Raw genomic sequence first — 23899 nt, 5'->3', positions numbered from 1 at the left:
GTATACACACGTGTGCACGTATGTAACTTCTCTATTTCACTTAAGCCGTCTTTCTTGAGATCTAATAAATAACTAACACAAGCCCTATTATGTCAGAATTTTGTTGTAATGAATATTGCTAGAGATAAGGAGATTTGGAAAATTTTTTTGGTTATTGATATATACATATTTCTCATGATAATGTTTGTTCTGTTTGAACCAGTCATAATAAGTGAACTGTTCTGTAGCAGTTGGATTTGAAATTTAGCCCTAAAGGGCAGGTTTTGTTAGGGACACAAAAAACACTATTCAGTTTTAAAACCCTGCATTTGAATTCAAAGACCTCTTACTATGCCCTATCTTAGGTTAGGAATGCTTTTATTTTTCCTAGTAATGCCACTGCTATTATTACTATTATAAATTGAATAATTGCAGAAATTCATGACTGTCTTTCATGTTATGGTACCTGGGTCGTTGGGGGTGGGGGAGTCTCTCTGTGCCTTTTAGGTTGATATGTGCCTTCTGTTAACTCTTAACTGACAAGCTTCTCTGTCCCTTTCTTCCCAGGATGCAGCGGGACATATTGAACGACATGCTGAAGATGACAGCAAAATTGATTCATGAAGTTTTTGCCTCCCACGTTGGGAAGTTGTTTAGACTTATTATTGCCCATATCAACCCCCTATGTGTACTACTCCTTCAGGCCTTCTCTTTTCCCTCTCCTTCCCCTCACCCTGCCCTCCCTTTAAAAAAAAAAAGGCAGGAAGGGCAATATGATTAGATGCCATGAGCCTGTATAACTCTGGGAATATGGGTTAACCCTTTAACGTCAAGCTGGAGGCTTGTTATTTAATGAGGTGTAACAAATGTTAAGAACATGCCCCTGGAGATGGTGTAGTGCAGACACACAATGCCCTTCTGTAAGGGCAGCATGATCTGTGTCCGTTAATGTGCTCCAGGTGTTTTAATAGATGCAGAATCTTTATCAGTCACATTCTTGGCAGATAATTTTCTTAAAAAATTTAAGTTATTAAAAGAGGTTTAAATACCCAACTAGAGTATCTGATTATTAGATGCAGTCAGATTCTGCATTTCCAGGATTGAGTTTTAATTTCCTTTCTGCAAGTTACTGCCAGGTATTTTCATGTTAAATTGGAAGTAAACCATTTGCTTTCTTAATGTAATATGCTATTTAAGTGTCAATATTATTCCTTTGAAATTGGATGAAGTTTGTGATAAGTGGTAAAGGACACAGTGCTTTTAGGAGGTAGAATGGCTGTTCTGCAAAAGACTGCACTTCAGGTGACCTGGGGCATGGCAGCTCAACCCTGTTCATTCAGCAGAAGCATACTAATTCCTACCCAACTACTTCTTAGTATGATTCTGTCTGCTTATATGAGTAACACTGATCTTTACTATTGAACTGGAGCATATAATACAAATATAATCTAGTAACAGAGACACAATAGAGGGGAAGCCTTCATTTTGTTTCTGGCTTCTGATTCTTAAGCTTGTGGGGGCTAAAACTTTAAGGCTTGATCCAAAGCTGACTTCCTTCTCCCATCCCCCACCTCACAAACCAGGTTAGGTTGACCTGGCCTTGGAACGCAGTAATTTTCCACTTGGACTTATAAACAATATTCCCAGCTCCTCTGTCCAAGATTCAACCATACCTTATGAAGACTATGTGGAGTTAGAGTGGAACACCTGAACCTGCTTGCAGAAAACCAAGTGGATTTCTTCTTTGTTTGAGAACGAGTATCTTTTCCTTTCCACCCCACCAAATAATGAGAGAAATAGTATTGTCTTGGGCTCCTGTTGAAGGGGAGCATTCTTCTCATTCTTTTGAGAGCAACCATAAGAAAAAATCTTGTTAGGTATTTAAGCGAGACTGATCTTTTTTTGGGGGAGTGGGGAGCATTTATTCTAGGCCATTTAGAAGTGAAACTGGAAGGTGTTTCATGATTTTTCTAACAGAGAAATGTTGCTTAGAGGTTGATAGAAAGGAAGGAAAAGAACCAATATAGCTTCATGATGTGAATGTCTTGGAGTCTGAGAGATGCAGGTTTTCCCTCAGTATGTCCACTCACATGTCCTCCCTTCAGCTCCAGGACATATTAAGGATTTGGGGCTTACAAATGGCTCTACAAATTCCTTCCTTTTCTATCCCTAAGAGAAAGAAACCCATTTTTTAACTGACTTGTTGTCTTCAGGAAGAAGAAAAATTCTATTTTATGAGATTCATGTATCTTTATCATTTTTGAATACCATTTTTAAAAAGTTTTTCTCATCTCACATCTCTGCTTCCTTTAAAGATTGAGAGTTGTGACTGGAGAATTCAGACCAGCCTGTGGATATAATGGGAATGCACCTCTCAGGGGAATTCATTTGGGTCTGCTCTGGCAGGCCTAGGTGTTCTTATTTTAGGCCATCTGTGGGTTGAGCATTTAGAACCAAAAGCCACAATCCAGGGCAACGCTAGACTTGCCTATGTGGTAAGCCAGATAATCTATTAATCAGCGGTCCTTAAATACTTGTTTCCATTGGTTAGCTCTTTTTAAAACAGAAGGAAAAGTGACCTGGGGAAAGTCTGAAAGATCAAGGCTTGGCACCCTTGAAGTCATTACTTTCAAAAGCCCTAATACCACAGGAAAGTGGCATATTGGATGTTCTTTGGGAAGTCTAAGGATATTGAGAAGAGGTGATTGTGTCTTAAGAGATGAGGTAGCTGAAGTGAGGGAGGATATGCAGTGTGTCTGCCTTGTTGTGTTGGTGTGTGTATGTGTGTGTACCTTTGACAGTTTGCCACATCTCCCAAATTTCTTTGGAAGAATGCTAAAAACATTTCTATTCTAAGAAAGTGGAAATCTCATTTCACAGGTTAAGAGGTGACGCACTTTTTAAAAATGAAAATCTTATGGATGTGAGTTCTGGCTTGGAATTGAGGGAGTAAACACTCATAGCCTTTTTTTTTTCTTGGTAAAGCATTTTTAAGAGGCATGTGCAGACCTTTAGGGCTTTTTTGTTTGTTTATATTTTGTGTGTTTTAATCTTCAAGAATGTCAAAGCTGACCCAAGCTTTTGGTCTTATCTCACAAAGAAATATTGAGCATAGATTGTTGCTTGCATGTTGGCAATGATATGGAGAATGTAATCAGTGGTAGGCAACACAGTTAGAAGATAAGACCAGAAGAGGCTCTCGTTGGAAGTTGAGGTCGCATTATAGAAACCATTTCTGTGATGCAACTTTTGATTAGCTATGACTAATTTGGAGGCCAGAGCCCCAGGGAACTGCAGTGAGGGAGGGAGGGAGCACGCGCGCACATGCGCGCATGTGTGTGTGTTTTACAATGTTGTTTGTGTTATTGCAGCTCCATTTAAGAGTTTCAGGCTAGGATTTAGGCAGGTTTGAAGGAACACACTTAAGCCAAGCAAATCACAGTGCGGTAGATACAAAAATATGGAAATACTTAGACATATGAGATTACTTGAACCTGAATAAGGTCAGTATCACATCCCAGCCTTTGCAGATTCTTCTGCAGAACAACTTCGATCCACTCCTTAGACCTGGACCATGGCAGGCTGTTGCATTTTGCTCTAGACGACCTGTAACTTGTGTGCAGAGAACTTGCTGTGTGTTACTGTAATCCTAATGAGTGATGTTTTTGTCAGGTATGCCATAAATCTTCAGTAACTGAACATAAATGTGGTTTGAAGACAGTTTTGTTTTTGGGAGACAGTGTAACCAGTATAGAGAAGGGAGTTGTTGATAGGCAGGAGTCCAGGGTGGAGAGGGGGGCATATCTTTAAGTGAGACAGAAGCAGGGCTTGCTCAAATAGTTTGGCTTAAAGTCTCTAGCCTTTTAACTGCACTCCTGAGGCTTTTAGCAAAGCACCATCCACAGGGACCTGACTGCAAAATAATGGTCTTATTTGTGCCACTGATTCATCCCCTACTCCCACCTCTATTCCTCAGGGTCTGAAGAGAAGCAAGTTACCTCACTTGCTTCCTCCTCCTGTCCCACAGGCTCAGGACAGTGAGGATTTATTTGTACAACTGCCCTTGTGGGCTGTGGCGAGGTCCCCACCTCCAGCTTGCCTTCTCCTGACCAGTGATGCTGGTTTAGCAGATAGTAAGTAAAAGCTATGCTTGGAGTAGTGATAGAGTCTTGACTGAGTTTCATGTGCAAACGTGTCTAAGATATCCCTTATCAAAAACAGAGCTATGATGTTAACAAATTTCCCCAGTATATAAGATCTTTGTATCACATGGCAATCATCAGACTTTTGAAACTTTCTGAGATGTACCAGGTGTCCCAAAAGTCTTAGCTGAGGCTTTGAACTGCACTAAGATTTTTGGGACACCCTGTAGATTACACCATGTCCTAGGTAACAGTCCAGATGAAGCTGGAAAAGACTTTTTTTTTCTCCTTAGTTATATATACACCAGAGCTACTTAAGTATTCTTGGTTTAGAAATTTCAAACACAGTATGTGGATTTAAAAGAATGAAAATGGGTGAGACAGTTCTGAAGTATTTAATAAGCAAATACCTTGGCCCCCTTTCATTTTGGTACAAAGCTGTGAACTCCATGAAACTTTGTAAAGAAAGAAGTAAAGCAAATATTGAGAGGAAAATAAAACTTAAATACTTTTAATAATTGGCTCTGTCAACTTAATTGGCGCCCAGCTGTTTGTTTATAGCCAATTTAGCCACTTTTCTGTGCTTAGAGTCTCATGCAGTCAGAAGGGAACTTTGTTGTTCAGCCCTTTCAGAAGGGGGCTCATAGGTCATCTAATCCAACCTCAATTTAAGTAAAAAATTCTATCCATAGCATCCCTAACAAGTGGTCATTCAGCCTCCCCTTAAACACTTCTGTGAAACACTACCTACCCCCTTAAGGTAGCCCATTCTGTTCTTAAATAGCTCTGTGCAGATTTTTACTTGAGTTGGTATCCTGCTTCTCCCTTTGAAGACAGGCTGCGCAGGGGAGGCTACAGGTCATCAAGATGGAGCCTACAGAGTAGGGTGGGGGGTCAACACAGGTTTTAAATCGCTTTAGGAGAAAAAAAATGTCGGGGAGATTATGGAGAAGATTCCTAAAGACATACGTTGGACTAAAGGGCCTCCAAGGCACCTTCTAAAACGCTTGGAATGCTGAGATTCTGTACGATGGTTTCATTGTTAAAGTCCTAAATCATCAAGTGTTTCTTTGACAGTTCCTGGCCAAGTGCAGTCCATTAGCAGACCACAGTGACATAACCAACAGAAGTCACAACCTCAGTGCAAGTTTAAACATTGGGACCTTAACACAACTTTTTGAGTGTTTTCTCTAATTTCATTCAAATGAGTTACCAACTCATATTGGTGGTGGCCAATATAGAGACCCTTTGCCCCTGGTATGCAGTCCAGATATTTCAACTAGCTTCTTTCACATACACTCCTGTCCCTGGAAAAGTGTTGACAAGCTTTTTAAATAATCACTTTTTTAAAGGGACTGATTTTGAAAATTTGGTCTTTTCAGCATTTTTTTCTAAATCAAAATCTTATTGGGTCTGTTTTTTGTTCTGAGACTAAGGAGTTCTCTACCCTGGTACTGTTTTGGCTACTAGGTAGCTATAGAAACCCAGTCTTGTTCTATCTGTTCCCTGATGAGAATATCAAATGAGTCAAGCAGTGCACACTAGATAGACAGACACATGCCTTTTATTAATTTGGGAAGTCTTATTGGGACTACAACCAATCACCTGTGACAACCCAAACAAAGAATTACTCTGGTCTACCTTTCCTCTGTATAAATCCAGAACAAATAAAATCCTGAAGTAAAACCAAGGTAGAACCAAGGGCTGGGATAGAGGGAAGGAGTACAGGAGGTACTCCATGCTTAATGTCCATCAGCATATAAACAATGAAGGTCTTTTTCTTTAATGTGACCAGCAAAGGACAATGCCAGACAAATACCCCAGGAAGTATTTCTTTACCTTTCCTCGAGCCTGGTTTGGTTTTGAACTAGTTGTAGTTTTCCTAGCAATAATTGCATCATGTTCCATGCCTGAGGTCAGTTCTGATCTGGAGATTTGGGGACAGTCCAAAGAGGGACCTTGATTGGAGGCTCAAACCCTTGCATTAGCTCTAGGATCAAGTCAGCCTTTTAGATGCCTGGACTGATCATCTCCAGTTAAACTCTTCTCCCAGGGTTAAATTGGAACTCTGAAGTTGGCAGCGACTTGCTTCACTATAGTACTCTGAGATGATGTCATGGTTTTTATGGGGAAGAGAAGTTACACCTCTGTTCATACCTTATCCTAAAGAGCTAAGGTTGGTTGGGGAGCAGCTTTATGGGCCTGGGGAAAGCATCTGGTTATCCCAAGGGCCAATGTAGTGAATAATGAAACTGGCACATCCTAAGACTAGCTGGGAGTACAGAATGACAGAGAAGACAATCATCATGGGAATCACAAGGCTGTTAGAGGTGTTTGTTTCTTAGAAGTGACTAGCTGCTGTGGTTGACATCACGAACGGTTCATTCTATTCCATTTTAGTTGAGTTTGAGGGAGGCATGGTTCAGGCATACATAGTAAGCTGCAGCCACTGAAAGGGAAGAAGCCAAGATGAGGCGAAATTAAATGGAAAAAAGATGTGAGACCCCAAATCTGACCTTCCCAAAGTAAAGAACCCAGGATGCCACAGTGCTTCTTACATCCTTTCCTGCCTACTGCCATCCTGCTAGGAAACAGGGGCTGAACAGGTCCCCAAACCATTGCCTCAGAGTTCATCTGACAGCTGAGAGCTTTTGTCCCAAACTTCCCACTGCTATCCCCCAACCAGAAGACAAAATCCCATCAATCACTTGCTTTTAAGGGCTCTCTTCTCTACACAGACTCACAGGGTTGTGTGTAATAGTGTAGAAGTCAAGGTGGGCCAAGCCAATCTCTTGAGATTCCCACCTGCACCTTACAACAGAGTAGGGGGCTTCTTATATCTTTACCTCTAGAACATTGAGTTTAATGATGCCATCTCCATCCTTGTCAAAGGCTTGAAAAGCTCCTGTGTGAAGAAGCAGAGCAGAAAAAGAGATTAGGCAGTCCCTTCCTGCCCTGGTCACTATGAGAACTTACACTCATGAGAGACGTGATGGGGCCATCTTGCTTGTTCAAGGACTGACTGAGGAAGTCTTGCCCAACTATACCCCTACCCTCAGTAATTAGAGAGGGAAAGCCATCTTCCAACAGCTCAGTCTATAAAACAAGGAGCTTAAAGGCCAAGCCATTGCTTCCCCACTTACTGAACATGCCCTCCAGCCGGACAAAGCAGCAGATGAAGCTGTCAAAGTTGATGTTCATATGCTTGTCTGCATAGCGCATGGTGATAATGTCATAGAGCTGACTGTTGAGGTGGAAGCCTGGGGAAGAGAGCATTGAGGGAGGAGGTAAAATTCTTCTTTTGGTGTTCCTTTAGTCTTCCTCCCTCCATAGTTCCCACTTACAAAGGTTCAACTCACATGGCCCACTCTTAGACCTACTTCCACTCACACCCTCACATTCCCGCCCACCCACTTTGAGACCAGATACCCGCATCATTCACAGCATTTCGCATCTCATAGCTGTTGATTGTGCCGGAGTGGTCTGTGTCATAGTGTTTGAAGATTTTCTGTCAATAGAAAATTTGAAAACAGGAAGGGTCATTTATTTCAAAAATAGACATTTGTTAAGGACCTGATGTGTAGAGAGCACTGTGCTAGGTGTTAAGGGAGATAGAAAACAGGATAAGACACTCCCTGACTTCACGGAGCTAATGGTGGAAGTTGTCCTGGACCTGGAATCAAAGGACTTCAATTTCCCCTTTTGGTTCTGCCATTTAATTAACTGAGGAACCTTGGGCAAGTCAACCTGAACTTAATTTAAAAAAAAATCTATAAAATGCTGTTAATATTCACAGGGTGGTTGTGAGGGACGGACTTGGTAACCTTTAATACACTGTGTAATTATATATGGATGAGAAATACAAGATATGGCACACTATTGAGTATACTAGGTCAATCAATTAACAAACATTTATTATGACCAATGTCAGTTCCAGAGCATGCGTGGTGAAGCATGTTACCCATCTCCTAACAGAGGTGATGGACTCAGGGTACAGAAAGAAATATTTTCTTTTTTGGACTTGACAATTACAGAAATTTGTTTTGCTTAAAAGTGCATATTTGTTACAAAGTGTTTAGAATTTTCTCCTCCCCCACTCTCCTCCCAATGGTGCAGAAAATGGGAGGGAGTGAAAATAGATTTTTGTTAAGTGAAAAAAACAATCTAAGTATTTATTAAGCTCTTACTATGTACTAGAATTACTGTACTAAGCATCTGGATACAAAGTCGAAAGTCAAACAGGCCCTGCCCTCAAGAAGCTTACTACTTTCCAATTAGGGAGAAGGAGCTATCGGAGGATTGACTAGGGAAGCCATGTTGTAAGGTGTGGTATTTAAGTTCAAATCTAAAGAACAGGGAGAGGAGGGAAGACTTTCTAGGTATTTGGCATAAGTTATACAGAGTAGCTCAGCTTGATGGGATGAGAAAGCAGGTGGCTGAGACTAGTGTGACCAGGTAAGGTTTCATTCCGTCCCATGCCATTTTACTCATGCTACCCACCTCACCCTACCACCACCACCACCACCCCATACCATTCTGTCCTTCCCACCTGCCAGCTCTTGATCTTCTTCCAGAGGTGATGGAATTCCTGCAGGTTCAGCCGTCCAGAACCATCTGTCTGAAGCAAAATGGTCAGGACCACATGACCAAGGCCCCCAGCCATCAAGGTTGGGCAGAGAAAGGAGGGAGGTTTATAGAGAAATTTCTGCATAGAATATCCCTTCCAGTGACCTCGTGGTAAGGGGAATGAGCCAATTACCTTCCTTTGTTCATTGGTCCTCTTCCCCACCCTCCAAACAGTCTCAGGGCTGTAGGGCAGTCGTAGTGGGTACCTACTCTCTGACAAAGGCAGTCTCAAATGATCCTCATTTGCATGATTTGGAGGCTTGGTAACCTAGTAACCAGATGCTCCCCCTGAATAACCGCTGCAATAACTAACAACTTCACCAGATCCAAATTCTGTCTAGGGACTGTGTTAGGTCTTTACAAGAGCACACACTTGGGTATGGCCTTGTTTAGCTAGGTCCTACCCACCACTCCCTGGGTCTACAGGGCCACGTCATGGGGAGATGGGAGAATGGGGTGGCAAGCAAATGAAAGGATACGTCCATCAGGGCAATCATGCTTCGGCAGGACTCCAGAGTGAATCCATCTATCTTCAAGTCTTTATCTGGGGAGGGGGATGACAAAAAGTGAAGGTGGTGAGTCTTCAGTTCTGCTTTTCTGGAGAGCCTTTCCTTCCAACCTAGTGACTGCTCTAAATAGCCAGAGCTCTTCCCTTGCCTGGGGTGAAGGCATTCAAGTCACTCACGTTTGTTCACCACTGTGTTGAGAATATTTTTGAGTTCATCAGCACAAATTTCCATGTCCTAAGGAGAAAGGGAGAGAGTGAGGGTCCTCATGGAAGTGATGCCCTGTTAGACCAGCTACACAAATGTGGAATAAGTACAACTGTGTCTTGTCTGGCTATTTTGCCAAAAAGAGCATTTCTGGGAGCCAGAGGGAAGTAAGAGACTTTTAGCCAAGATTAGTGTCATGAAGTCCAGGCACACATCAGTGCAAAGGGCCCCTCAGGCCTTCACTCCAATTCTTTATTAGACTGGATACTCCAGCCCGAAGTGACCCCTTCCTCTAACCTTCTAAAACAACTAGTGTCTGAGCAGTTTATTTGACCATTAACAACTGACATAGTTATAACAAACATTTATTAAGCACTTGCAATGTGAGGGGCACAGGGGATATAAAAATGACAATTCCTGCCTTCAGCATTTATAAGCTAATAGGGGATTTGACATGCATGCAAAATATAGGGTATGTTGAGGTTGATAATCTATAAGAACACTGGAAAGGTAGAAGTGATCTAGGACTCAGAGGTAGGGAACCTGTGGCCCTCTAGGTCCTCAAGTGCAGCCCTAAGACTGAACCCAACCTTCACAAAACAAATCCTTTTATTAAGGGGATTTGTTCTGTGAAGGTTGGGTTCAGTCTTAGGGTGCCTTGAGGACCTAGAGAGCCACATGCGGCCCAAGGCCACAAGTTCCTCACCCCCGGTCTAGGTTGTGACAAGCTTTAAATGCTAAACAAACAAAAAAAAATTATACTTAATCCTAGAAATCATAGGAAGTCACTGGAGTTTTTTGACTATGGAGGTGATATAAGACCTATGCTTTAGGAAAACCACTTTGGCAGTTGTATGGAGGATGGCTTAAAGTGGGGAGTTATTTAAGGCAGGGAGACTTAATTAGGAGGCTAATGCAATTACCTAGGTGAGAAATGGTGATGGCCTGTGTCAAGGAGATATTGCTGTGTGAGTAGACAGAAGGGTGAAGAGCTATTCAAGACATATTATAGAGAAAGATATATTAAGATGTGGCATCTGATAAAAAGAGTGAATAGTTAAGGATGATATGGAAATTATGAACCTGAATGACTGAGAGGGTGATGGTGCCCTTAAGAGAAATCAGGAAGTTCTGAAGAGGTTTGTGGGGAAAAAAAGATAATGATTACTGTTTTGGATATGTTGAGGTTAAGATGTTCCTGGGACATCCGGTTTGAAATGTCCAATAGAGTTGATGATATGTGACTAGAGCTCAGGAGGAAGACTAAAGTTGGTTCTATAGATGTGGGATTCATCTGTATAGAGATGATAGACCAATGGAGCTGATAAGATCTTCAAGTGAGGAAATATCAAAAAGAAATGAGAAGAGGGCCGAGGACAGAGCCCTGGGGATGCCTATCCAGCAAAGAAGCCTGAGGAGTCATCAGACACACGGGAGTATCGAGGGAAGACAGCACAAAAAAGACCCGGAGAGGAAAAGAGCATCCCAGAAGGCAGTCCACCCATGGTGTCAAGTGCAGCAGAAGGGTCAAGAAGAATGAGGATTGAGAAAAGTCCATCATTTCACTTTTGAGGGATCAGTGGTTACTTTGGAGAGAGTAGCTTTGGTTGAATGATGAGGTTAGAAGCCAGACTGCAAAGAATTTAGAAGAGAGGAAGGAGAGTCAACAAGTATAAAAGACTTTTTGAAAGAGTTTAGCTGAAAAAAGGAGAAGAGATATTGTATGATAACTAGCAGAGGTGGTGGAATCCAGTGAGTGTTTTTTAAAGATGGAGACTTAGCCATTTTTGTAGTTAGCTGGGAAGGAACCAGTAGCTAGGGAGAGATTGACAGTTAGAAAGTGAGTGGGGGATGGGAGGAGAGGCAGTCTACTGGAGGAGATGGGGAGAGGATTGAGGATACATCTAGAAGGGCTGGCTTGGGTAGGGAGAAGGACCACCTCTTCATCAGACATTGGATTGAATGAAGAGATAATGGGAGATACCATCAGAGGGAGGGGAGATGAGAAAAAGAAAAGAAAGACCTTTCCGTAAATGCCCTAATTTTTTTGGTGAAGTATGAAACAAGGTCCTCAGCCTGAGGGTGGGAGGAAGGAGTGTCGTGGGAGTTTGAGGAGAGAAGAGAAAGTTTGGAACAGTCCCTGTAGTGAGTGAGATAGAGAATTGGTTGGAGGGGGAAAGGATGGTCTTGTTGCAGTGAGGGCCTAGTTGGAATGGGATAACAAAAATGTGTAATGGTCTGGTTATTTGACACAGGAAAAAATATCCGATATGATATCATTCCTGGTGTTTGCTGGAGCTCCACTCTTATCATGACAAGGAATAAGAGATCCAGGTATGAGTATGAACATGTTCATGTTTGTTCAGAATGGAAGAAAACTCCAATGATTCTGTTGCCTCAAGGATCAAATATAACCTTCTCTGTTTAGCTTTTCAAGCCCTTTACAATATGGCCCCAACTTACCTTTCTAACTTTGTCATGCATTACTCCCCTTCCTGAATTCTGTGGTCAAACTCAACTTGCTAATTTGTATACACAACACTGTGTCTCCAGTCTCTGTGCTATTGTACCTACTGTCCCCCATGAGGTAGGAATGTACTCCCATCCCACTTCTGTATTTCTGAATCCCTTGTTTTCTTCAGAACTCTGCCCAAGTGACTTGAAGCTTTTCCCGTCCTCCAGACCCCTAGTGCTAAGACAAATTTCGTCGTTGTTTAGTCATTTTTCAGTCCTCTCTAACTCTTCATGACCCCTTTTGGGGTTTTCTTAGCAAAGACACTGGAGTGGTTTGCTATTTCCTTCTCCATCTCATTTTACAGATGAGGAAACTGAGGCAAGCAGGATTAAGCGACTTGCACAGGGTCACACAGCTAGTAAGTGTCCGAGGCCAGATTGAACTCAGGAAGATGAGTCTTCCTGACTCCAGGCCTGGAGCTCTATTCACTGCGTCACCTAGTAATAAAAATTACCAGCCATTTATTTTTTATATGTCTGTTTATGTACGTATCCTCTCCCGAAATATAATGTAAGCTTCTTGAGGGCATAAACTGTTTAATTTTTGTCTTTCAAACCTCATTGCCTAGCACAGTGCCTGGCTCATGCTAAGTACTTAATACCTGATTGGTTGAATGAATGGAAGCCCCAAGATCACAGGTGTCTGTACACTACTGTAGATAGTTGCTTAATGTGTGTGTATCCATATGTATATATATATGTGTGTGTATGTATCCATATTTTATATGTATTTTTATATGTGTATATTAATTTATATTTATATCCTAGAACTAATAGGAAGTATGTTGTGTGTGTGTTTTTTTTTAACAAGGATGATGATATGTCATTATGTCATTAATCTAAGGCAGCACCTGATGACGATGAGAAAGGTGGGCAAGTTGGGAGATTCTTTGTGAGGCCAGAGAGCTTTTGACTCTGATTATAAAGCTATTACAAAGTTCCCATTAAGATTCTGTCTAGTGACCCTGGGCAAGTCACTTAACCCCAATTGCCTAAAAAAATAAACAAAAAAACACCAGCTAAGTCAAACCCAGTTTCATGGGGTAGCTAGGCGCAGTGGATCAAGCACTGACCCTGGAGTCAGGAGGACCCGAGTTCAAATCTGGCCTCAGACATATAACACTCACTAGCTGTGCGACTCTGGGCAAGTCACTTAACCCCAATTGCCTAGCCAAAAAAAAAAAAAGGATTCTGCCTAATTTAGGGAGGGGAAGGAAAATGAGTCATCTTTGTGGTGTGGGCAAGAAGAGAAGAGTCCATGTACCCTTCAGTCTCTCACCTAGGGTCTAGGCCCTCTTCTAGATCCCTGGGAAGGAGAAGGGGAGGAAGAGTGGAATGGGAGCATCTATAGGGGTAGCTGCTTTGAAAGGTACTCACATCACCAGCAATCTGTCGAAAAATGTTCTTGAATTGCACCTGCTCCTCGCTGTCCCGGTCAGTGTTACCTGGGGTTGGCTGTAGGGGCACAAAGGAAGAGGTCAAACAGAGATGGGGAAGGTGGACAGGCCCCCGGTGGAAAGCCGTGAAAGGGAAAGAAGGGCAAGAGGGCCCAAGAAGCCTCTCAGTTCCACATGGCTCTCTGGCTCCCAAACAAGCATCATGAATATCTTCTTTTCCTTCTCATCACTCTCCTTGCTAGGAACATTCTTTGTTAGATGACCTTACAGCCTCACTGTGCAGGGTTGCAAGCGTCCTTCTCTTGTTGGTTCTAGGCAGTGCTGGAGAGAGAAAGTTTCTGGTCCACTTCCATCTGTTTAGGAGTAAAGATTAGACACCGAATCCTTCCTCTCCCCTCCACTCTGGCACAGTCTAGCGACCTGCATTTAAATCCCACCTCAGACGCTTCCTGGCTGTGTGCCTGACTTCATCTCTCCAGGTCTCGGTTTTCTCATCTCATGAAGGGGCTAACCTCTAAGGTCCCTTCCAGCTCTAAATCTATAATTCTATCATTCCACAGAGAAAAAGCAGCTTTGCAAACAAGGTCCACCTGAGACCCTTTTGGCTGTAGAAATGTGCGGAAATGTTCTATTCTTCACTTTCTGCATCAGGCTTCAACCACCCCTATCTGGGCAAAGAAGAGCATTCCAGGCAATGCCAGGCCCCATGTCCCTGAGTCTTCATTAGGGACAAAGGAGACAAAGCCACCCTGACTCTCAGCCACCTCCATCCTTCAGTCTAGAAGTCCCAGCTCTATTAGGATAAAGCTCACTGGGCAACTGACCTTAATTTCTTTCAGGACCTCTCCTCCCATACCTCCCTCCTTGATAAACTGCACATAGCTGACTCATTCCTTCAACCCCTTACCCCACCACAGCCTGCAGTACCCATTCTCTATGTTCTTGTTTCCCTTTGCTTCTCTTTAATTCCACATTTTCTTGGGATTCTAAAAAGCAGAATAGGATACCCAAAACTACATTCTCTTTCTTTCTTCCTTAGGTGCCCTCGTTTCTTACTCTCCTGTCTGACTGATGAGTGAGGATGCCAAGCTGTTTTTGTACCCATCCCTTGGACAGGGCCTAGTGCTGGTAGCTAATCCTTTAGAGGCTTAGTTCCAAAGCACGAGTTCCTCAACCTTTACCCCTCAATCAAGAACAATTCCCCTGATGGCTTGGGAAAGGGATGGTGAAGGGACAAAAAAAGATGCAATATCACAAACCAAAGCTGTTGGTTATAAAAGAGAATCCCCACCCTAGAAACCCAGACTTCATGCCGCGGCCGCCACACAGGCCTCCCCCATTATTTCACATGCTCCAGAAACCTGAGTTGGTTTCTCTGGCTTATCAGAGTTTGTTTTGTCCTTTCCCTCCTCAGACTCATGGTCCACACCCAGCTCCTTGTTGCTGTTTGCTCTGTCAGACACGAAGATGATGGGCTGGAGAAAGGAAGGAAGGTGTTGGAAAGAGGAGAGGTAGCAAGCATTAGAGACTTGGAGGGAAATTGGGGAGAAGACTCATTCCCAGGCTTCGTTGGTTGCCCCCCGAGCCAAGCAGAGGCTGTCTCCTGTCAAGTAGCAGTGATGCAAATGTTAAGTGCAGTAAAGATTAAGCTGAGAGGTAAACAGAGGCAAGGTAGTATATGACAGAAAAGCACAGAACCAGGAGTCACCCTGCCCCTCACTAGCTATGTGATGTTAGGCAAACAAATCACTCACTCATGGATTACTGAAATGAGAGGAACCCCAGGGTTCATCCAGTTCAACCTATTCTCAGGGGTATGATGGAACTGGCTCATACCAGCTGGGCAATTGTTAAGTTTTCAATGTATTTGCCACTCAGAAATTGGCAAAAACTACAGATCAAAGTTTGATTTATTTTGCTAATTATCTGTAGACGTAAGGAAATGATGGAGGAAATCTTAATAATGTAGATTAAACTTAGAAATGTGTTGTGCATACATTTTTTTTCTTGGAGAGCTGGTTGGTAAACATTTACTACCATGCCCTCCCTATACTTGACCAAAAAAATCTTTTCTATATCCCTAACAAATGGTCATCTGGCCTCTTCTTGAAGCACTCTGGGGAAGGAGATCCCACCACTTCTCAAGGAAGCCCATTCCACTTTCAAGGCAAGTCCAATCTGGAAGTTTTCCTTAACATTGTGGGTTAAATCTATTTCTACAACTTCTACCTCATCACTCCCAGTTCTGCCTTCTGGGGTTGGGCACAGGTCTCACCCCTTTAAGTATGCAAAGACTGCTATGACCTTCTTCCCAAACCTTTTCTAGCTGAATATCTTCCTATGGCACAGTCTCCAGTCCTCTCATCACCCTGGATAACTCTTCTCTGGGTAGGATCCAGTTAATGTCCTTCCTAAAATGGGGCATCTAGAACTGCATATGACATCCTCTAAACCAGCACTTCTCAAGCTTCTGGTTTCAGGACCCTATTATACTCTTAAAAATTAATGAGGCCCCCAAAGTGCTTTTGTTTATGTGGGTTATATCTAGCAATAACTACTGTATTGAAAATCAAAACTGATAAAATTTTAAAATATCTAATATTTCATTTAAAATAACAATTATAAACCTGTTACATTTTAACCTAAATAACATATCTTAATGAAAAATAACTATTTAAAAAAACTTAGAGGGGTGGGTGGCATTGTTTTATATATATATACACATATATATGTATATGTGTGTGTGTGTGTGTGTGTGTGTGTGTGTGTGTGTGTGTATTTTGCTTTTTGATGAGGCAGTTGGGGTTAAGTGACTTGCCCAGGGTCACATAGCTAGTGAGTGTTATGTGTCTGAGGCTGCATTTGAACTCAGGTCCTCCTGACTCCGAGGCCAGAGCTCTATCTACTTCACCACCTAGCTGCCCCTGTTTTATACATTTTTGCAAATCTCTTTAATTTCTGGCTTTATAGAAGACAACTGGATTCTCATATTTGCTTCTATGTATTTGATCTATGTGATGTTTCTGGTTGAAATATAGGAAGATAATCTGGTCTTGCACAGATATGTATTTGAAAGAGGAAAGAGTATTTTAACAGGTAAATGATATCTTAGTATTATTATGAAAATAATTTTGACCTGGTGAACACCCTGCCAGAGTCTCGGAGATCACAGATCCACAACTTTGAGAACAACTGCTCTAGTGTTATCTGACTAAGGAAGTACAAGTGGGACTCTCGCATCCCTCATTCTATACCCTGCATCTCACTCTTTCTTTTTCCTTTTGGGCCAGACCTATGATTTTATTGGTGTTGACCTCCATGATGAAACTCCCTCTACCAATGCAATTTATGATTTTAGAGAGTTGCTTAGTGGCCGTGAGAAATGAGTGACTTGCCCAAGGTCACACAGCCAGGATGTATCAGAAGTGGGGACTTGAACACAGGTCTTCCTGACTCCAAGGTTACCTCTCTATCTACTGCACACCATGCTGCTTCTCATACTGCCATATCTCTCTTAGTGCAGTCTATGTTCACATTAGCTTTTTAGTTTGCTATGTCATACCATTGATGCATCTTGAGCTGGTGGTCCACTGAAGCCCCTTGATCTCTTTCACGTGAACCACTGTTATCTGGTACATTTCCCCCCTTTTATATTTGAGAGGCCCCAAGAGATTAGGTGATTTGTACAAGGTTAGAAAGCTAAGAGGTTGCAGAACTCAGGTCTCAGATCCAAGTCTTCTGACTCAAAGTTCTAATGATGGTAAGCAGGTGAGCTGTGAGTTATCACCCAGGGCATCTGGTTTGCTTGGTGTTTTTCACCCTGATGGATGTACCTGTTATTGTTGACCTCTTCTATCTCCTTTGGTCATGAAGAAGAGGCCTGGCCATTTTTTCCTGCAGCTTCTATAAATTGTGTGCTTTTTTTAATAGTAAGGCTTATAATTCGCATCTCCATTTTATTCTGTATATAGCTTGCTTTGTATATATTTGTTTGCATCATTACATTGTAAGCTCCTTGAGGGCAGAGACTGTCTTTTGCCTTTATTTGTATTTCCAGTGATTAGCACAATGCCTGGCACATAGTAGATATTTAATTAATGTTTACTGATTGATCAATTGATATACATGCATATGTATATTTTTTTTGCTAAAATATCCTTTATTATTGTAAGAAAGAATTCAGTTAAACATCTTTTTTTAAAAGAACTCTAGCGATCATCTAGTCCAACTGTTTCATTTTACAAATTAGGTTAAATAATCTTTTTGGCTTCAGTTGCCTCACCTGGAAAATGAGGATAGTAATTGACTTCTATAAAACTCTAAGACCAATAATTTTAGAATTTTTCTACACCTTCAAATGATAGTAGTGACAATTTCTAGCCTCTTTTCTTAGACTCTTCATCCATTGGAGGAACGGTTCCTATCAAACTCCACCCTAGTCTCTTGGCGACTCATTCAACTTGTGTTTCTTTTACTGTGGGTGTGGGAGGAGGAGAAAGGTTGTGAAATAAATGAAGTGAAGTGCTTGACCCTGTCCCCTGTGAAGAGGTCTAGGACATAGCCACTTCTAGGAATGAGATGATTATAGTGGGTATGGAGCCACACCCAGGAAGTTCAGTTGTGGGGTGTTAGCTTTTCACCTGGTAAAATCTTGGATTATAAAAACTTTTGAACTTAAAGAAAATATGTTGATAATTGTATTTCAATATAATTAGGGTTTTTTGGAGCCTTATGGTTTTTTTTAAATTTTAGACTTTTTAGATGTAATTATTTAAATTAAGATTATTTTATTTTAGATTTAAAAACCTTATTTTCATAGGTTTTACTAGACTGCCAATGCAGTCATGACACAAAAATGTTAAAAACTCCTGTCCTAGAGGAAGGACATGGTGATGGTCTCCTGAGGGAAACCTTACCTGCAGCCTTTTTTCTTTTCCCTATAATAGGTCACTAAAATTATCATATTTCTTGCCTTCTCAATAGGTGGAGGAGGGAGAGAATTTGTAATTGAAAATAAATAAAAATAAATTAAAAGTCACCCAAAAGCCCTGCATCCTCAGGGCTCCTGCCCCTTTCTGGCTGTCTGAATGGAAGTTTTCTTTCTCCATCCTCCTCGGAAGTGGGGCACAGACAGGTAGGGACCATTAGGCTTCCTCTGTCCATCCTTGGGCATCATGTGCAGGGAAGGCAGCATCCCTCTGAGAGCTCACATAGCACCCAGACTCTCCCGTGTTCTTCCCACACCAGTTAAAGAACACAGATTGAATGCTTACAGAGGATCAGAGAGGCTAATAACCATTCATTAATTCACTCATCTACTAAGACCAAAGCTTTATGTTAGGCGATTAACTCAACAATTAGTAAAGCCTCCTCAGGGGCAGCCTGGTAGGTAGCAGCCATGGAAGAACCATCAGTAGCAGTAGCAGCAGCAGCAGCCCAAACCCTGCTGTGGTTGTGTGCATGGGATGGATGCTTGCTCTAGCCATCACACCACACCTCCATGCTCTACTACCTCAGGTGGTCCCTGCCCTGTTACACCCACCTTGTGCTTTTTCTTTTTCTGTACAAAGAAAGAAACATCAAGTGCAGAATAAGTGAAAAGCAGGTTCACCAAGAGCCCACTGGCCTGCCTGTCATTTTTTTCTGTGACTCAAAGTCAAGTCATGACTTAGCAGCCTCGATCAAAAATTCAAAAGATTGGGCCATCTAGAGCCAAGGAAGTAAGCAGAGAGGGAGAGAAGTGAGAGTACACCTTCTCCCTTGGTTTCTAAGAAGGGGGTGGTGGTGTAGTTTATAGTAAACTCTATCATGGACCATGGCTAGGGAATGTAAGATCAAATTACTTGACCTCTTTGAGTCTCAGTTTCCTCATATGTAAAAATGAACTAAATACCCATTAAGTTCCTTTTCAGCTTGGAATTTATGATCCTTTAATCTAATAATCCTGTATTTTCTGGTTAATAAAATTTTCTTTAAACAAAAGTTGCCTTCTGCATTGTATGCTGATACGATGATTAAAAAGGTTTGAAAGACATAGTTTCTGGGCAATTTAATAATTTTATTAATAAGGCCAGCAGGTTATTAATAAAAGGATGGTCATTTGGCCTTCTCTCTTAGACCACAAGACAATCATGGAGGTGGGCTGACAGTTCATATGCGCTTCAAAGAGTAGGTGTTTCCTCAGGGTAGCAATCTGCTCTGATTGGATAATACAATGGAAGGTGAGTTATATTAAAATGAAGGGCTGAAAGTGACATTATGTCATCCTTGGACAGGGAAACTATCTCTAAACCAGACCACCCACAACTTTGGGCTATCTATTCAAAGAATAGCTTCTACCAGGGTAGGGTCTTGAACAAGAAAGTTAGTCCAATCATATTATCAGCAATGTTCTTCAAAAGACGGAACTTTTTACTTTATAAAATCTCCCCCAAATATTGATTATTAATAATCATTTCTTTCACTGATTACCAGTTTTCAAAGGCTTAAAATGCAATTAAATACATGTAAACACTACAACTATACTGAATATAATTTAGGATCATGGATTTAGAACCCAAGGTCATACAGGAAGTAAAGAGTAGAGTTAGGATTCTATCAAGATCTGTTTATCCACAAAATATCCCATTACTTTAAGGAGCAATTGTCATAAACCTTAGAGGAAGATTTTTGAGCAGGAAGTAAATGACAAAAATGGTATTTAAGAAGCATTAATCTGAAAGTAGTATTAATAACAATACCTCCCATTATACACTGATTTGAAGTCTCTGAAGCACATTACATACAGCATTTCCTCTAATCCTTACAATAACCCTATGAGGCAGGTACTATGATTATTTTTTTTTCCAGATGAAGAAGTTGAGTCTCAGAGAGGCTAAATTAAGGTTAAGGTCACAAGTAGTAAATGACAGAATTGGAATCTAAACATGGGTCCTCTGATTCCAAATTCATTCTGTTCTTCACACTGTATCCTTAATATTTCTGTGTCATTTTCTTTCTTTTTTTCTTTTAAGGCAACTGGGGTTAAGTGACTTGCCCAGAGTCACACAGCTATTAAGTGGCAAGGGTTTGGTCTGAAGTGGTATTTGAACTCAGGTCCTTCTGACTTTAGGGCCGGTGCTCTATCCACTGCGCCACCTAGAGGCCCCTTCTGTGTCATTTTCAAAGACACTTTAGGACCTTGCAATGCCTCATGTTGAGCATTATAAATATTAATTATCACCATATCAACAAAGTGGGGAAGTGCTGATTGGCAGAGAATTTGGATTACTAGGACTCTAGCTATCTGAGAGTTAACTATATTTTTATTGACCGAGGTAATTTCTATCAGGCACTCACAGCTAATCCCTGATTAGAAGCAGGATTTGCAAATCAATGAATAAAAATAACCTTGTTAAAAGAAGTTTTTGACCAACTAATGTTTTTTGAGGATAAAATACAAAAAGTTAAGGACCCTGATGATAAAGTAATAGGCAATTGATAGTAATCCTGATGACAAGTTAAAAAACAGGGACTTCCAGAGAAGAACAGAATATTCTAAGATTCCTTTTTGGTTTCTCGCCCTTAAACTTCACGGCCATCTCTTCTTTAGACCCTGGATTTGGGAGAGAAAAGGAGCATACAGACCCAAATACAGATTCAGTTGGTGGATTTGACTTCGAGCCACATATCTTGGCAGAGGAGAGGTGGAGGGGGAGACCCACTTACATTAGCCCTGTGACTTTATCCAGACCACTGTGGCCCCATACACTCTCACTCATAGCCCAGACTGCTCCTCCTGTCTGAGGCCCCTCTCTTTCCTCTCTTCTCTGACCTCTAGAAAGTAAAAATGCACTCAAGATTGCAGGGTTATCTGCTTGCCAAAATTCCAAACCAAAGTAATAAGAAAGAGCTTTGCCTCCTAGCCAAAGCTTTCTACTTATTGACCTCCCAATTTCCTCTCATCGACCAGGCCAAACAGCCATGACTAAGACTAGGAAAGGTCATTCTGCCCCATGACACTGCACTTACCACAGGGCGATCCACAGCAATTGTATTTTCGACATCTCTGTGAAGAAAACACATATATAAAGGTATTCGTAAGAGTGATGAATGATATTATTATTATTATTATTATTACTATTGCTATTTTGGGGAGGCAATCAGGGTTAAGTGACTTGCCCAAGGTCACAGCTAGTACATATCTTTGGCCACATTTGAAGTCAGATCCTCTTGACTTCAGGGCTGGTGCTCTATCCACTGAGCAACCTAGCTGCTCCGATGAATGATATTATTGATACTGACAATCTGATTTTCCTCTTTAAAAAAAAAATCAGACAAGTTGTTTTTACTGTTTTTTTTAAATACTAGCTCCTATTTTTATTTATCAATTCAATTTTTAAAAAAAAATCAGTTTTGTTAATCACTTCTTTGGTTTTCAGGATATCTAATCTGATGTTTAGTTTGAGGATTTTAGATTTCTTGCTTTTATAGTTGTTGTTTTTTTTCCAATTGCATGCTCAGTTCATTGAGCTGTACTTTTTCTTTTGGTCATGAAAATAATCAGTGGGTTCAAGTATATGGGTACCAAGTATATGGGTATATATTGCCGTACCTTTAAACTATACCAACTGGGGACAACCAGATGCCTGGGAAAATGCTACTGCTGGGAAGAGGGGGGTCCACCCAGCCTGGGAAGGACGGAGTCAGGGGGTGACGTTTGCATGCCCAATCGAAAGGCTTCAGGAATGGAATCCTCTCTACCCGCGCCTTGCCCTCCTTCCCCGACATTTCACCCTGGAAGTTCAGAATTCCTGTATACTCTTTTCCCTAAGAAAACAGAGCTGGAAATGACTATGGAGAGTCAGGTTGGAAAAAGCCTATACTCACTCAGAGAGGTTCCTCTTCTCAGAGAAGACGCGAAGGATGAATTCTCCCTCCTGGTGCGGATCGTAGGTAGAGGGGACGATGACATACTCGCTGGGGGGCAGGCGGAAGCGCTCGGACACTTCGCGCATGTTGATGTAGGTTTTACTACGGGCTTTGGAGGCGTTGTACAAGAAGAAATCTTTCTGGAGGTGCTGTTTGTTCCCATGCATCTGCAGAGGAGGAAGAAAGAACAAGGTGGAAGAGGCAGAACAGAATGACAGGAGCACGTGTTCCAATCAGAGGACCTGAGTTCAAATGCGATCACTAATACCCGTGAGACCTTGGGTAAATCACTTAACCCCTGAATCTTCAATTTTCTCATCTATAAAACAGAGAGGTTCTAGACTAGACTAGAATGGTCTCTGAGGTCCCTTCCAGTTCTAGATTGATCATCCCGAACCAAGAGAGCCCCACATGAATGGGAAAGACTGGAGAGGATGGAGAGGGTAAGGGGAGGGGAGAATTGTGAAGGATATCACTACTCTATCCTAAATGAGGCACCCAGGTGGCATAGAGTGGATAGAGCTCCGGACCTGGCTCCAAGTTCAAATATGACCTCATACACTTACTAGCTGGACCAATCACTTCACCTCTGTCTGCTTCAGTTTCTTCAACTGTAAAATGGGGATCATAATAGCATCTACCTCCCCGGGCTGGTGTGAGGATCAAATGAGATAGTCTTTGTAAGGTGCTTAGCACAGTGCCTGGCACATAGTAGGCACTTAATAATTCCCTTCCTCCACTCTCCCCACCCCCGCCCCCCAATCCCCCTTCATGGGAGGAAAGACATCCAGGGGAGGGATGAGGACTTTGACTAAGTATCCATAATGCTCCAGAGGACCAGAAAGAATGACATTTTGATAGTCGAACGTTCAAGAAGCTAGCCTGTATCTGGAGAAGTGTCAGGGAACACCAAGAGGAATACGGACTAAAGAGGGAATGAGGTGGACAAGGGCAAGTCTTGTCACTTCCCTGGCAACGAACCCCAGCAGAAGGCTTCTCAAGGCTCAACAGACAGATCTGTGCCCTCCCTGCACCCTCAATAACATGGCACTGGGCTGCTCCTGCCATCACGTCCATACCTCTTTTGGCACCTTTAAAAAAAGCAGAAAAAAAGAAATGTTTCAGTTCCATCATATCAGAACAACCTGGGAAAGAAACGCTGGTGAGCAGGAGTTGGTAATCAGGGAAAGAAAACAAATATCTACACCAATCAGCTAGCTCTAGTTTCCTTCCTGCCTTGGCCTTCACCATTCATTAAAAATCTTTTATATCAGGATTTCTTAACCTGGGGTCATAAAATAGTTTTCGGTTTTGTTTTCATATTTTCCTAACTATTTGATTACAACCGATCTCCTTGTAATTTCTGCATTTTATTTTATACATTTAAAGACCTTATTCTAAGAAGGAGTCCATATGACTGCCAAAGGGTCTTGTGACACAAAAAGTTAACAAGCCCTGTTCTAAATGAAACAGCTTAGGTATTTAGGGTTTGAATAGGCCCTTAGGGAGCAAGAAAACAGAGATCCCCCTGGAAACCAGGTTTAAACCAAGGATTAAGCCATTAAAAGTCCAATCTCTGGTAGGGACATGTGATTCCAGGCAGTGGTCCTTAGGAGGA

At 41.8% G+C, this 23899-nt stretch overlaps 2 protein-coding genes across 6 annotated transcripts in view; one reads left to right on the top strand and one right to left on the bottom strand.

The window, feature by feature from the left end:
- The window catches only part of ZNF106 (zinc finger protein 106), an 86802-nt gene extending 82163 nt beyond the window's left edge, over positions 1–4639 (top strand). For all 4 annotated transcript variants that reach the window (XM_078151363.1, XM_021009330.2, XM_021009331.2 and 1 more), the window contains one exon: positions 547–4639. In XM_078151363.1, coding sequence (XP_078007489.1) covers positions 547–603 — 57 coding nt within the window. In that variant the 3' untranslated portion in view covers positions 604–4639. The remainder of the gene's footprint in view (positions 1–546) is intronic.
- A 1028-nt stretch (positions 4640–5667) lies between these two features.
- The window catches only part of CAPN3 (calpain 3), a 79681-nt gene continuing 61449 nt past the window's right edge, over positions 5668–23899 (bottom strand). The window contains exons 12-24 of one of the 2 annotated variants that reach the window (XM_021009332.2): positions 23361–23372; positions 22240–22448; positions 21382–21418; positions 18914–18931; positions 14733–14846; positions 13352–13429; positions 9433–9490; positions 9227–9291; positions 8671–8739; positions 7551–7629; positions 7265–7381; positions 6968–7026; positions 5668–6570 (exon numbers count right to left, since the gene is read on the bottom strand). In XM_021009332.2, coding sequence (XP_020864991.1) covers positions 6544–6570; positions 6968–7026; positions 7265–7381; positions 7551–7629; positions 8671–8739; positions 9227–9291; positions 9433–9490; positions 13352–13429; positions 14733–14846; positions 18914–18931; positions 21382–21418; positions 22240–22448; positions 23361–23372 — 942 coding nt within the window. In that variant the 3' untranslated portion in view covers positions 5668–6543. The remainder of the gene's footprint in view (positions 6571–6967; positions 7027–7264; positions 7382–7550; positions 7630–8670; positions 8740–9226; positions 9292–9432; positions 9491–13351; positions 13430–14732; positions 14847–18913; positions 18932–21381; positions 21419–22239; positions 22449–23360; positions 23373–23899) is intronic. The other variant, XM_021009335.2, reaches the window with a different exon arrangement.

This window comes from Phascolarctos cinereus, unplaced genomic scaffold, assembly GCF_003287225.1.
Source record: "Phascolarctos cinereus isolate Bilbo 61053 unplaced genomic scaffold, phaCin_HiC Scaffold_3;HRSCAF=262, whole genome shotgun sequence".
Classification (NCBI taxonomy): Eukaryota; Metazoa; Chordata; class Mammalia; order Diprotodontia; family Phascolarctidae; genus Phascolarctos; species Phascolarctos cinereus.
This window is presented reverse-complemented; position numbering and strand designations above follow the sequence as displayed.